This window comes from Eulemur rufifrons, chromosome 24 (genome assembly GCF_041146395.1).
Source record: "Eulemur rufifrons isolate Redbay chromosome 24, OSU_ERuf_1, whole genome shotgun sequence".
Taxonomy (NCBI): Eukaryota; Metazoa; Chordata; class Mammalia; order Primates; family Lemuridae; genus Eulemur; species Eulemur rufifrons.
In genome coordinates, this window is record NC_091006.1 from 26,003,446 (window position 1) to 26,017,328 (window position 13,883).

Sequence of the window (13,883 nt, forward strand, 5' to 3'; positions counted from 1 at the left end):
TTCACACATATACATCCATACTCATGCAAGATTTTCTACATAGAAAATTATAATTTTATAGTAGATGGTAGTGTTTAATGTTGTTTATTTTTCATTGCAATTCTAGATTGAAATATGGCTTATAGAACTCATATCATATTATTTTTCCATGGTATGAGTCACTGATAAGGCATTCAAAAATTTCAAAACACAGTTTCCTTCATACTTTCCCCCTACTTTTATACAAATATTAGAGGAAGAGATGTCCAACTGTACAAGTCACTGATATATAATAAGTTATGAAGAAAATGACATTATTTCTTCAGATTTCCAGACATTATAAACAGGACATAATTGAAGCATTCTAAAATATGACACATACTCTACACTGAGGTTAATGAGAGCCATCCTCTCACAACATCAAAGGACCTCCTCAGTAGTCAAAAAGTTTCATGCTGGGTTTTGTATTTTTTCCCATAGTACTCCTGCCTAAGATAAAAATAGGTAAAATTTTCTTCATATTTTTCCTTTTCTTGCTTTGATTGTACTGGTAGCAGTGGAAGTAGTAGTGGTGGTCGTGGGAGTGATGGTGGCTTTGCTTTTCAAGAGACACAGATAAAGATTCCTAAGAGTAGAAATATTTCTTTCCAACCTGTTTTTGCCACTAATGTCATGTCCAGGCCTTCCATAATTTTGGAAAATATCAAATGGGAAAGCAAAAAAAAAATCACATATTTCTTTAATTTTCTTGTTAGAATGGGTCTTGATCACACATATAATATGTATACACATATATAATATGCCTTGATATATATTAATACTTTATAAGCATAATATATATATAATTTGTATATACATACTTACCAGAGAATAAATTATTGTGAAGCACCTCCAAGCACTTTAGAAATTTTTATTAACATACTGACCCTTAATATGATAATTATAAAACTTTCCCTTTTTATTCATTAAGTAAATTCCCCCCAAGACACTTATAAGACGTGTTATTCAATACAACAAGTATTTATTGAGTACCTATTGGATCAGTGATTCTCAACCTGGAGAAAATTTAGAATCAACTAACAGCTTTTTAAAAATAATAATGTTTGGGTTCCACAATCCAGATGTTCTGATTTAATTGTTGTAAGTCTTGGGAATTTTTTTTAAGGTCTTTTGTTGACTCTAACCTGTGGCTAGGTTTGGAACCACCATATTGTGTGCAGGTAAAAAACTGTTGTTACACAATTTCTTTATTATTAAAGTGTAGCACATAGATTCTCAGTAAATGTTTGCTAAGTTGGTTAATATTTGATAAAACTTATTTTGATTTCACATATATACTAAATAAGCAAATTGTGCCTAACATGTTCAATAACATTTGCTAGCTGTATCAATGCCTTTACCTTGTGGCATTCATGAAAGAAGAACCTAATATTTTATAGTGATCTCTGCCTACTAGGATAATGAAATGAAATAAGTACAGAGAATCATCATTAAAGGTGTAACTTGTAAAAAAAGCAATTGAAGTGTAGTCTATATATATCTCACCTCAAGTTTTCTTTTTGCTTTAATTTAGTTTAAGATTCCTAGGTTCTAGCAGTTGTTTTTAGAGTAAGAAATAAGGAGAGTTTCTGATCCCAACATTAAAGTGAATTAGTCTGTGTTTGTGACTTTGTCCTTAAGACAAAGGCATAGCTACACATGGAACACCTAGATTTATATTATAGAGTTGAGTTTTTCTAAATTCTTGAAATGTACATAATTTATTTAAGATTCACCTCCATCATTTATATGATATAATCCTCAATTTAAACATGTATTTGAGTCATGTAGTAGAATTTGGGTGCTAGAGTATATTTAAGGTGTCCATATTTGCATGCTTTAAAACAAAATTTGATATATTTTGCTACATTAAGGGCTAGACTTATATAAAGGTGTTGTAGTGTTGTATGTAATTTACCATGGGATAATTTACCTGATTCTTTTTAACTTGGTAATAAGCAGTAAGTGAAAGAGGAAAAACAGATTCATAACAGGGTTTCTCATGAAAACTTCTTAAATTTTCAGTGGAGGAGGTGGAAGAGGAGATGAGGGTAAGAGAAGAGGGGGGATGAAAGGAGCTGGAAAATAAGGGAGGAGAATCTGGGCTTCAGTACTGTATGAGGCCAGTAACTGGTGCCCACACTTTACCTCTGCAACTGTCTATCAGTGCCACCCCAGGGAAGCTGTTTCCCCTCTGTGTCCTAGGCCTCTTAGCTCTATGTTGAATACTGTAATAGGAATTTCCAGCTTGAAATAGGAAACACAAGGAGAAAGCAAGATACGAGAGTCCCAGGCTTGGAACTTGATTAGGTAAAACTAAGAGATCCACTGGATATCTCAAAGCCCAACTACCAAGAACTGTGCTGAAATAGCACAAGAATTGTTAAGAGGGTTCTAGAGGGTAATGTGAAGACACGAATAGTCATTGGTAAGGGTAATATGCTATTTAGAAAGAAGGAACTGGAAAAGAATATAAAAATAATATATATAACTATGTACTATCCCAATTTGCCTAGACTAGGGCCTCCGTGTACTCATTGGATTATACATATAAATCCCAGCATATGTTGTACATGTGGTATTTCCCTCTGAGTTACTGAAAAACACACTGTATAAAAAAAAAAAAAAAGAAACAGCTTTTTTTTACCTATTAGCATTACATTGTCTTGTAAAGAAGAATAACTGTGTGCCTTTGTATCAGAAGTATGGTTAATGAGTGACATCTGGCAGTCCATATCTTATTATTTTACTTTTATCCCTTTCCTAGTTTTTAACAAAAGAGTTCTGTAGAGTTTCAGCCTGGCTTTATCAGGAAATCAATTACAAATCTTAAAAGAATGGCAGTGGTTTAAGACACAAGCAAAAGATACTTGTGTTGGTCTATTCAGGCTGCTATAACAAAATATCATAGTCTGGGTGGCTTATAAATAGCAGAAATTTATTTCTAACAGTTCTGGAGACTGGGAAGTCCAAGAGCAGGGTGCTGGCCTGCCTGGTTTCTGGTGAGGGCTCTCTTCCTGGCTTGCTGACAGCTGCATTCTTAATGTTTCCTCATATGAGAAAAAGGGGGCAAAGGAGCTCTCTTAGGCCTGTTTTATAAGGAAATTGATCTCATTCGTGAGGGCTCTGCACTCATGACTTAATCAATTCCCAAAGGCCCCACCTACTAGTATCATCACTTTGGAAGTTAGGATTTCAACATAGGAATTTGAGAGACAGACATATACATTCACTACGTTGCAGCATTGCATCATGCCATATTTTAAGATATTTATAAAATGATTAACAGTGTTACTTGCAAGTGAACAATTTCCCTCATCAGTTTTTTCCTAAATATTAGTTATATGTTTAATTATTTTTATCATTTTAAAACTGATAGGGTGTGAATGATAGTATATTGCAATAAGAATCATAATTGGAATTGTTTAAGTTTTATTTAATTTTCTTAAAATTATGAAGTAAAATAAACAAACAAATATGAAATCAGAGTAAACTAAAAATCTTCCCATAAGGCTAAACATTCCAATATCTTAGAGGTGTGTTTTATTTTTATGCCATCATTTTACTTTTTTTAATACTAATTTTTAATCTAATTTTTAAAAATTTAATATTGCACCATCTTTATTTTCATTGCTTCATAGATGCTACAAATATATTTTTGTTTAGTGAAATATATTTTATTTCTATTTAGTTTCTATAAAATCTATGCCCAGACTCATATATGTTATTTGTACCACATTCTTTGCCCTAAGACTGTGTTATTATAATAATATCAACTGAAAACTTCTAAAGTGCTGGCTGTGAGCCCAGAATAGTACAGAGCTTTACTTGTATTATCAAATTCATTCTTCAAAGCAATACTATGTGGTATAGTTTTTATTATTATCTCATTTCATCGATGATAGGTTTACCCAAAGCTCTGCATTTAATAATAGATACATTCAGGACTGCTCCTAATTTGATTACAAACTCCATGATCTTAAATATTTTGCAACACGATAGTATCAAAGTATGAGAACATCTTATTGATCTTTGCTAGGTTTTAAAGTATTGTTTTCTGAAGGATTAGTGCCACTTTTCAGTGTCATGTGCCATGTACAATGGCGATAACTCTACTCTGTTTTCTCCAGCACTGAGTACCATCACTGGTGGTGGTTGTTTTAATTTAAAATGAATGAACAACACAATCTTTAATTTTCTTCCTTTTTTAAAATAAGTAAAGTGAAAACATTTTCTGTGTAATTAAAGTACTTCTTTTGTGAAATTGCTCCTCTTTTCTCTCATTTATCTAATGGCATCTTAGTGTTCTTCTTATCCACTTGTATCAATATGATCTCTTGTTTAGGAATTTAAATCATCATTTATCCACAGCTGGCAGTCTTGCTTCTATGATCTAGTATGTTCCCTAGAGGTATAATCACCTTGCTTCTATAAGAGTGAGGTTATCTTACTTACATTGACACACTTCATGTGCATATTGATCAACTCTGTGTACAATTCCTGGCTAAAGTAATTTCATTTGAATCTTCTTTGGGTCTGGAAACCTTTTGTTATCATATTTTAATCTGCTAAAGGACAAATTGAATACTGTGTTAAAACAAAGACCAACAGGTTTTTTTTTTAATTATTATAAGCCTAAAGGGGCTAAACTATTTTAAACTTGGATAATAATGATCTTGTTAGAGCTGCATGCAGTTACTTACAGAGTTCCAGGTGCTAAAAACTGATGGGAATGCAGATGTAGCTTGTATTGAACCCTAGCTCACGACAAGGTTGGCTGCTATTTCTGGCACATTTTGGTTTCTATTTCTAAATTATCTCCAAGGCTTGTAAGCATTTTCAGCCTATACTTATCTTATTATTTATTGATTAAGGAAAAAAAATGTTTTTTAAACCATCTGGTGCCGAGGTGTACTGTGACAGCATCTTCAGAGTTTATTTAAAAAGAGCTATTTGGGGGGTTATCATTTCACTTCATATATTTATAGAAAAAGAACTTAGTTTTAATTTTCTTAATAACATTAATGCACAGTATGATCTGATCACTAAATCCTTAGAAAATGTATTTTATGGAAATAATTTTTTAATTGTATTGGTCATTATGTATTTATATAAATTAATACAAATGTAATTAGTTATTTAGTTATATTATAAATGGAACTATTTCATATGGTAACATCATATGGAACATGAAAAATATCAATTCCTCTGAAATGAGAATCTATTCTGTCACATTGATTATGATATTACTAAGAGTCATAGCTAACAGTTTTCTCCCAAAATGTATGATGTGCCAGGCACTGTAAACTGAAATATATATATTCTCTCACTTTATTTTCACAAAACCTATGAGATAAGATCCATTATTATCACTATTTTATAGCTGTTAACCTAGACACAAAAAGGTTAACCAAGTTACTCAAGGTAATTTATTTATGCCATCTTAAAACAAGTCAAAGAAAGTATGAGTACAAAATCTAAAACAATGATTCTGAAAAAAGTGTTTGTTTTTACACTCTTTCAGATGTTTTGATTAAATTTGATTAAACCTATAAAGTGTAATTCTAATGATAAGTAAGATGATTTAGATTTTTCAGGACTAAAATTTATGGATTTGGTGTTATAGTGAATTGCATGTGAGTGTATGTATGTGTGTGTATGTATGTACTGATTTGTAAAACACAAAGCTTATTATAATTTTTAAGACTAAGAGAACTTTGTAAAATGTTCTTATTATTTTTAGAATCATTACTGTGTTTCTTGAGCACTAGAACACCAACCAAGTATTAAAACTATATGATCAGGTGATAGCCAATCACAATGTAGTTATTGCTTTCCTAAGCACAATTCTATATGAGTTTATAAACTGTGCAGTCTTTCAACTAGGACATTTGTTCCTTATTAGAAAATGACATCATCTTTTTCTCTCACTAAAAAACAATTAGATACACTTGTCTACAGCCAAAAATTATTTATTTTTACTGAGTTGAAACTGTGATATTTAAAATGAACACATATATGAAACCTTCTTTATGAGTAGGTATCAGTAAATTTAGGTAATCATGCTATCAGTTAATATCAATTACAGTAAAACATTGACTACTTACAAGTGTCACTCATTATGATTAAACTGTGAAGAAAAAAAAGATCAAGAAATCAACCTCATCTCAAGAAACTAGCAGTCGAAGAAAAAAGGGCAAACTTTCTTTCAAGGGCCATAGAGTAGATATTTCAAGCTTTGAAAGGCATACATTCTGTATCACAACTACTCAGCCCCACTGTAGCACCTCCTAAAGAACACATAAACAAGTCACAAGTGTAGCCATGTTCCAATGAAATTGTATTTACATAAACAAGTAGTGGGCTGGATTTGGGCCACGACCTTTAGTTTTCCAAGCCCTAATCTGAGTGCTAAGACCAGGCAGAATCAGTAGGAAAGTTAACTTATATAAGATTTCAGTAATTGTTTAAGACATTAATCAAATAGATGTAATTATAAAGAAATATATTGAGATATGTCAAAATATTTTACAGATGTTTTACGTACCCTTGGAGCATTTTAATATTTTGATATACTATAAATCGGACTGTCAGTATCTCTGCAGTGAAAGTAATTATTCAGCACATTCTTTAAAATATAATAAATAGACAAATTGAAAAAAGTCATAGTAGCCATATTTATTTATCAGTATTCCATTTTAGTAATAGCTAAATCGTCAGATATTTAGCAGTACTAAAAGTCAAAACATCATCATTGCTACAAAGAAAATACAGGAAACATTGTCTACTCTTTCTTTGAAAATGGTCTATTGGAATTTGATTTGGAAATATTGCCAGTCTTCATTAGCATTTTAAAATTTATTGAATGTTTATTATATTTTTTCTTATTTGATATAAAATAGAATAGACACATTTCAAATAATGGAGGTTCAAAATAGACAGATTTTAAACAGAAACTGAGACCTGCTGGTAGATGTTATCATTACTGAGCTCACATTGCAGTTCTCTTCAAGTCAGTATAAATGCTATTCATTAAAAAAATAATAATACTTAAAAGTGAATGCATTGAAGCACTAAATAACTTGTACGCTGTATTCTGCCATCAGTTTACATGGTTTCCGTCAATATAGTACATTTAATAAAATAATTTACTTTGTATTTTCTGGATTTTTTTACTATGAATATGTGGAATATTTTTTAAAATCTTGAGTGCTGCGATATCCAGAAAAATGCATGTATTATATATTGTTTGCTTTTTTTTACGTAGCAAAGCAATCATTCTGAAAATATATATTTGGAAATGCATTTTTAAAATCTGAAAATTTAAATTTAAATTGGTAGCCTTTCATAAATGATTGGAGAAGTAACATAAGCATAACATTTTCAATAGGCTATGATAAGTAATACTGCTGGCATAGGAAATCAGTGGGGCAAACTAGCAAGCCCTTAATCTCTCCCCAATTTTGTAAGCTATATGCAAAACATGTATTTAAAGGGCTCTTTAGAATGTCTTCCAAATGTAAAATTTGGGGGAATTTCTGAGGAAAGATGTATTTAAATGGGCTTACATCTTTATTTATATGTCTATATTAATTGCATACAATTAATTCAAATACATTGGCTCATTTTATTTCCTACTGAATAATCATTTTAAGCAAAATAAAAATAACAATTCAATACAGCTCTGTATTTCTTAAATCCTTAAAACGCTCTTTAATTTGAAAGGCATTGCGGAAAAAATTTAATTGTATGCATTTAGGGTTTTTTGGTTTTGAAAAGGAAAGCAGACATCCGAGGAAATTCATACTATCTTTATGCTATAATCGAGGGGAGTGGGATCTCTTCCTTATCTTGGGCTCTCTTGTTTGCTTTTCAGTTGCTGCGATTGTGGCTGTGGGAGGGCTTCTTCCCTGTGCGCTGTTGCCCATCCAAGCCTAATATGGTTAGTGTTCCCCTCCCGCTTTCACTCCTATGTGATGTCCACCTATTTGTATGACCGTCAGCATTCTTTTTCTTTCTCCATTTGTGTGCATTTAACAGTTAGTACACTGGTTATAACTTATAAGTGAGAATAGTTGAATGAAATTGGCTCCCAAAGGTGAACCCTACCAAGTGATTTCACGATGGATTATTTTAAATAAAATATTATGCATATAGCACATCATCCCTATGTTAATCATTCATACTTCTCTTCTGAGGCTTTTACTGTCATTCCAAATTAACCTAGGGAGTTATAAGATTATAACTTTGTTCTACATTTAACATGTCACTGTTTTTGTTGTTCCATTAAGTAAAAACCATATCACATATGGAAGTAGAATGCAATTTCTGTCCAGGTGGAATCACCTTCTCTGTCTCCCAGAACCATGGAATGACCATAATGTATCTGGGATCTTCTATTGTCATATCATTGTGGATACATGTGGCATTGGAAAATAAAATCACATGTAATTTTAAATGGTTTACCTAATTTTATTAAGCTTTAATTATTTTGGCTATTAGAACTGACATTCCTACGTTGAAACCAATGAAGTAAAAAATATGCACATATTTTGGAATCAGTATCCAAATGGTATAGTCTTAATTAATTATAAATACAAATACAAAATATACATTTGGGTTATAACTATAATGCTGTTGTCCAGAACGTAAGACCAGAGAACTCTATTCACAGATTTATAGGGACTTTCACAGAATAGGAGCTACCTTGTAAAAAGTGAAATACTCCAGATTATTTCTTTCAAGGTTAAAGAATCTAAATCAAATTTCTTTATAGATTAAAGAGTCTAATATTGAATTGAGTTGTCCTGTGTAGTTAAAATTTGCCCCCAAAAAGGTAAAATGCGTTTTAGAGAATTAGGGAGTTTCCTGGGGGCATTTGAAATTGTTACTTGTATTCTCTAGGTATAAATGAATTTTTGTTGCTTAAAAATTTATGAGTGTGAATGAGTGTACATATACATACATACGTGAGAAGTGGTGGAATGATACCAACGATCTGAGAGTAAGAGAGAGTAAACAAGCACAGACTGATGTAATTCAGGAAGATTTTTCTCAATCTCTTAAAAATTTGTATTTGGAAAAAGTTTTAAAGTTAACATGAAAGTGCAGATTTTTCCAAATTATTTAACTTACACAGGAAATTCTTAGGCGCATGGGGCTTAAGTGGCAAGCCAAATGAAAACTGAAATCTGGCAATAGGTAAAGTATAAATTAAATGGCTTTACACTGTGTTTTCTTTTAATGTGCTATGAAAAACTGAAAACTGATCACTGGATTGCCTATTCTACTTCAGTACTTGAGATAGCCCAATACTTGATATAAATTAAAAGAGTTAAATTATCACTGAAGCAGAATAGGCAGAATTTACATCTTAGAGAAAAAAAGAAAATTGACATCTCTAACTACATTGAACTAAATCTCAAAGATACTTCAGTGAAAGTCTGAACATTTATGAACCCATGACTTATAAAGTATTGGCAAAGATGAACTTTAGCTAGATTGAAATGCTTGATTTTTAAAAATAGTATACTTTTCTACTGTGCAGTTGCCTTCAGGAGGTTTATGAAATAAATAAAAGAAAAGAAGGAGAGTAGGAAGGCAGAACTTTTCCTTCACAAAGAACACTTCAGATAGTGAATCTGAAGATAGCACTATCTTTCTTCAAATAATGTTAGGAATCATGGAGGCAATGAATGTGTGTGCGCGTGTGTGTCTGTATATCTGTATCTATACATGTGTGTGTTTTGATTTAGCCATAAATGCACTTAGGAACTTAATAAAATACTAACAGTTTTCATGGAAAGGTTTATGAAAGAGCTAGAATTTTTAAAAAATGTATTCTTGGTAAAAGAAAATAAAATAAAGCAAAAATTTAGTTGAACTTATATAAATTAGACAATAATAAACTTGTTCAAAATTAGTGCTGGGAAAGAATGAAAGATAAAAATGTTTTTATTGCTATGTTTTCTGAAGTTCCATTTTATAATTTCAAGTCACTACAAGGTTTCAGTTAAGGATGGCATTTGTTTACATTAAAGCATTGAGGAGAAAACAGCCTTAGGTAATGGAAATTAAGGGCTGAGAAGAATCATTTTTCAAGTAGAGTCAATAAAATGCTAAGAAATCTGAAATCCTGTCACCTAATTTTGTATGTCTAATCATACCAGCATTTTCAATTGCCATGTCAATAATTTTCAAGGAACACTCTATCATTATCATTTGTGAACAGACACATTTGCAATTATAGAATAGAGATTTGTAGACATTTTGGATCTTGGAATCTTGCTGTTTTTCATTTCTTGAAAAATCATTCATGAATATATGTGTGGTTGGTTTTGACCTTAACATATTATGATGCATATACTTTAAACTTGCTCATTGTCATTTCACAGACTTTTAGAAATATGCTGAGATGCCTTGTGGAAATCTAGGTTTCTGAAGAGCAGGATTTCAAAAGTATTGATCTAGATCCTTTAAAATATGTTAAAGCTTCTACAAGGCTCTGAGGTTCTGATTTTTACTCTGTCATATTCCCCACCAGGAAACTGCAATCCATTATTTTTCAAAAGCATGATGTGCCATTTATAAGATGAAATTTGTAATTACATATTGCCATCTTTAATCCTTTTATCTCAAATTATTTTTCATCATTATAGCTGCTTTCTTTGTTGTGACATCCTTAAACATAATGTTAATATTCCAAACATTCTCCATCCTTTGACTGAAATCTACCCAGTGATAGAAGCTATTTTTGAATGATACTCAGATACCTAGATTTTAGAATCCTATCCAGAAGACTGCGCACATTTTTTGCAGAGGTATCTTTTATCATTTGCCTTTGCCTTTAGGTCTACGACAACCAGCTTGAAACTGTAATCATTGTTTCACTTCACAAAAAAAAAAAAAAAATCTAGTTTTATAAACACTTAGTGTTGAATTGACTGCTTTAATATAAATAAGATATTAATGTGTGTACTTTCTAAAATATTGTTACTATATATGCCTGAATATTCACTTGCATTTATACTTATAGAAATCAATATGTATTTATAGCGCAATATTTATTATAAATCCATCTGAAATATCTCGTAGCCCCAAAGCAGCCATTTCTTGCATTTCTTAAATTCAAACATACGTCAGATTACTTTTTTCATTCATTAGATTTCATACTTTCCAGTGTTTTCATATCATTTACTATGTCTTCTGCGGGGTTCAAGTGGCAAGGGAGAAAGTCACTACTTTGAAAATAGAGATTTTAAATTCTTATTTTGTTCATTTACCTAATCTCGGATCTTTATTAGATCATCCTCATATTTTAAGAAATTCATTTTCTTATTTTTTAAATATTTTTAATCAGAGACATAAGAGATGAACTCTAGCTCATCTTATAAAGCAGATATTAAAATCTCTAATAATGCAGAGATTAAACACAAAACCAAAACAAAACAAATTTCTCTGGCCAAAAGGGTTATGAATCTTTTTGAAACATTAACTATTATCTTAATTTTTCAATAAATCATTTTTTTCTCTATACTAACTTTAAGTTTCTTAAAATTTGATTTACAAAAAAAATTATTTTCATACACTTTACAGTGATTATTTCAATCATCTTCACAAGATATCTGCCAGGGAGGTATGTAGAAGTCCTCTTTCCTTTTATATTGCAGGAAAGTGGCAAAAAGAATAAAACTATCCTTCTGTAATAATTCTAGACTTCCATTTAAAATGCTTTGTGGCAGGTAGATGTGAGGGTTGCTTGAAATTTATAGAGTATACCAAATTTTAATTCAAGTCTTGCTTTGTAAAATATAACCATGAACTGTTCCAAAATATTCTTTTTTAAATAATTATGAAACCTCAGATTATAGGAGATATTAAATGGGCCTACTTGTGAGAAATCCAATGGTGGCATCTATGCAATAGTTAAAAATTAATAGGAAATTAGCTACTCTAGCATTAGAACAAAACTTGTTAAGAACAGGGAAACTTAATCCATATATGCTACACTTTATGAAATGTATTGTATCAAAATTCTATGTCAATTAAAATTTAATCCAACATTTAGAATAGCCTGTAACTTACCTTGAGCATTTTTAAGTATTTGAAATTTGAGTTCTGATCTTTCTATTATAATTAATTTTTTAAAAGACTTAAAAAGTTCACTAATGGAAGATTTACAAAATCATGCCTACTACACTATTTCTGAGTTAAAAAAATTTTTTTAGAATATGGAGATACAAAATGGTATGTAAGACATCAAATAAGAAATAATTTAGCTTCTCACATGCCATTAATCATAGGGTGGTTAGTACCTTTGATCAAATATGAGATGGTAACCCACAAAGTTATGCCCTCATTTTGTGTAGTATATCATTGCATCATTTCCATATCCAAGGAAAGTGTGTTTTTCAACATATATACATTTCCATTGGGAAGTATGCTTGGTGATTTTCAGTAAGTAAGAATAGATTAGTTACATTTTTCTGTCTAACTTAAATCTATGACAAAACTCAAAATCCCAGTATTCTAGTATTTTAAATGAGGAAAATATGAATAAGAGTTTTAAGGTTCTGTTAGCAAGGCAGTCTAAATCTTTAAAGTCCCATTTTACTGCATATTCACTCACATTCTTATTGAAGAATACTGTCCCATAAAACAATGTTTAATCTATCTCTCATATTTATTAGATATATTAATAACCTAATGTTAATATGCTTCTTTATTTTATGAGGCTGAGCTAGCTGAGCTTTTGCTCACTTAGATAGAATCCTGAAGTGAAAGAGTCAAATTATTTCTCAAAAAGCTGTAACTTATTCTTTTCAAGATTCCAGCAATAAAATTCTTTAAATACAACATTAGGCAATGGTTAAGGTCATTATTATGTTAGAACAAGGAAGTGTGTATATGTGAAGAAATGCGGTTTTAAAAACTGCTAAATTAAAAGTTTTTATTTTCTCTCATCTCACAAGAATATTAATATTTGCTACAATTTGTTTCCTTTTGAATATTTTTGTTTTAGAGCATAGGAAAAACATTTTTTAATCAATCTGAAAATTAGAGGAACAATACGGGAGTGTCTATTTCTGAGCTAGGAACTGCGTATGCTCACTCTTTTAAAAAAAAAGTCAAAATGCAAAACCCCTCCTCCTTCCATCAGTGTGTCCCACCCCACTTCATTTAACTAAGTGAAAAAAGTATACAATGTTTATTTATATAGGCTAAAGCAATAGAAAAATCTGATCATGTAGAGACTATTGTTGAGCAAGGATTTACACTCTCCTTGGCTATTCACTCATCTTTCCTCATTGGCCACAGTAGTACCATTTAGTAAATTACTAATTCTGCACAAGGCTTGGTACTCTAGCGTGCTTGACATTCATTTGCCAAATGTATTATCAAATCTTAAATTTATGTCCAAGAACTAAGTTATTCATTGGCACCTCTATCCCTACATAAAGATTATTGTTTATTATTTAATGTATATGGAAATTTCAAATATCCAAATTTTGATGCTTTGACTGTAGCCAAGTTTTTAAAGATCAGCATTAATATTATCAGCAATATGTTACCCAACTCCTTAGAACGGGCATGGGAGGAAATAGATTGGTTTCTAAATTACCCATAAGATGATTGCTATATTTATATACCAAGCATGTCTCTAGAACTTTTTAAAAAATATTAATTAATAAATGAGTTATGCCTATGTAGAATTTCTTATGTTCATTTCTAGTACTAAAAAATAAAATCACCTTGTTTTCTGGAAGAACATGAGTATAAATGATTAGATGATTCCTCTAAATACAAACATTACAGATAATTTTAGTCCAATAATCTCAAAGCTCATTAAAATTGTTATATGAAGC

The 13,883-nt window shown here is 30.8% G+C and overlaps 1 protein-coding gene across 5 annotated transcripts in view; it reads left to right on the plus strand.

The window, feature by feature from the left end:
- Positions 1 to 13,883, plus strand: part of EPHA5 (EPH receptor A5) — a 272,484-nt gene that overhangs the window by 211,276 nt on the left and 47,325 nt on the right. For 3 of the 5 annotated variants that reach the window (XM_069457146.1, XM_069457142.1, XM_069457143.1), the window contains exon 9: positions 7,895 to 7,960. The exons of the other annotated variants lie outside the window; for them this stretch is intronic. In XM_069457146.1, coding sequence (XP_069313247.1) covers positions 7,895 to 7,960 — 66 coding nt within the window. The remainder of the gene's footprint in view (positions 1 to 7,894; positions 7,961 to 13,883) is intronic. 5 annotated transcript variants of the gene reach the window in all.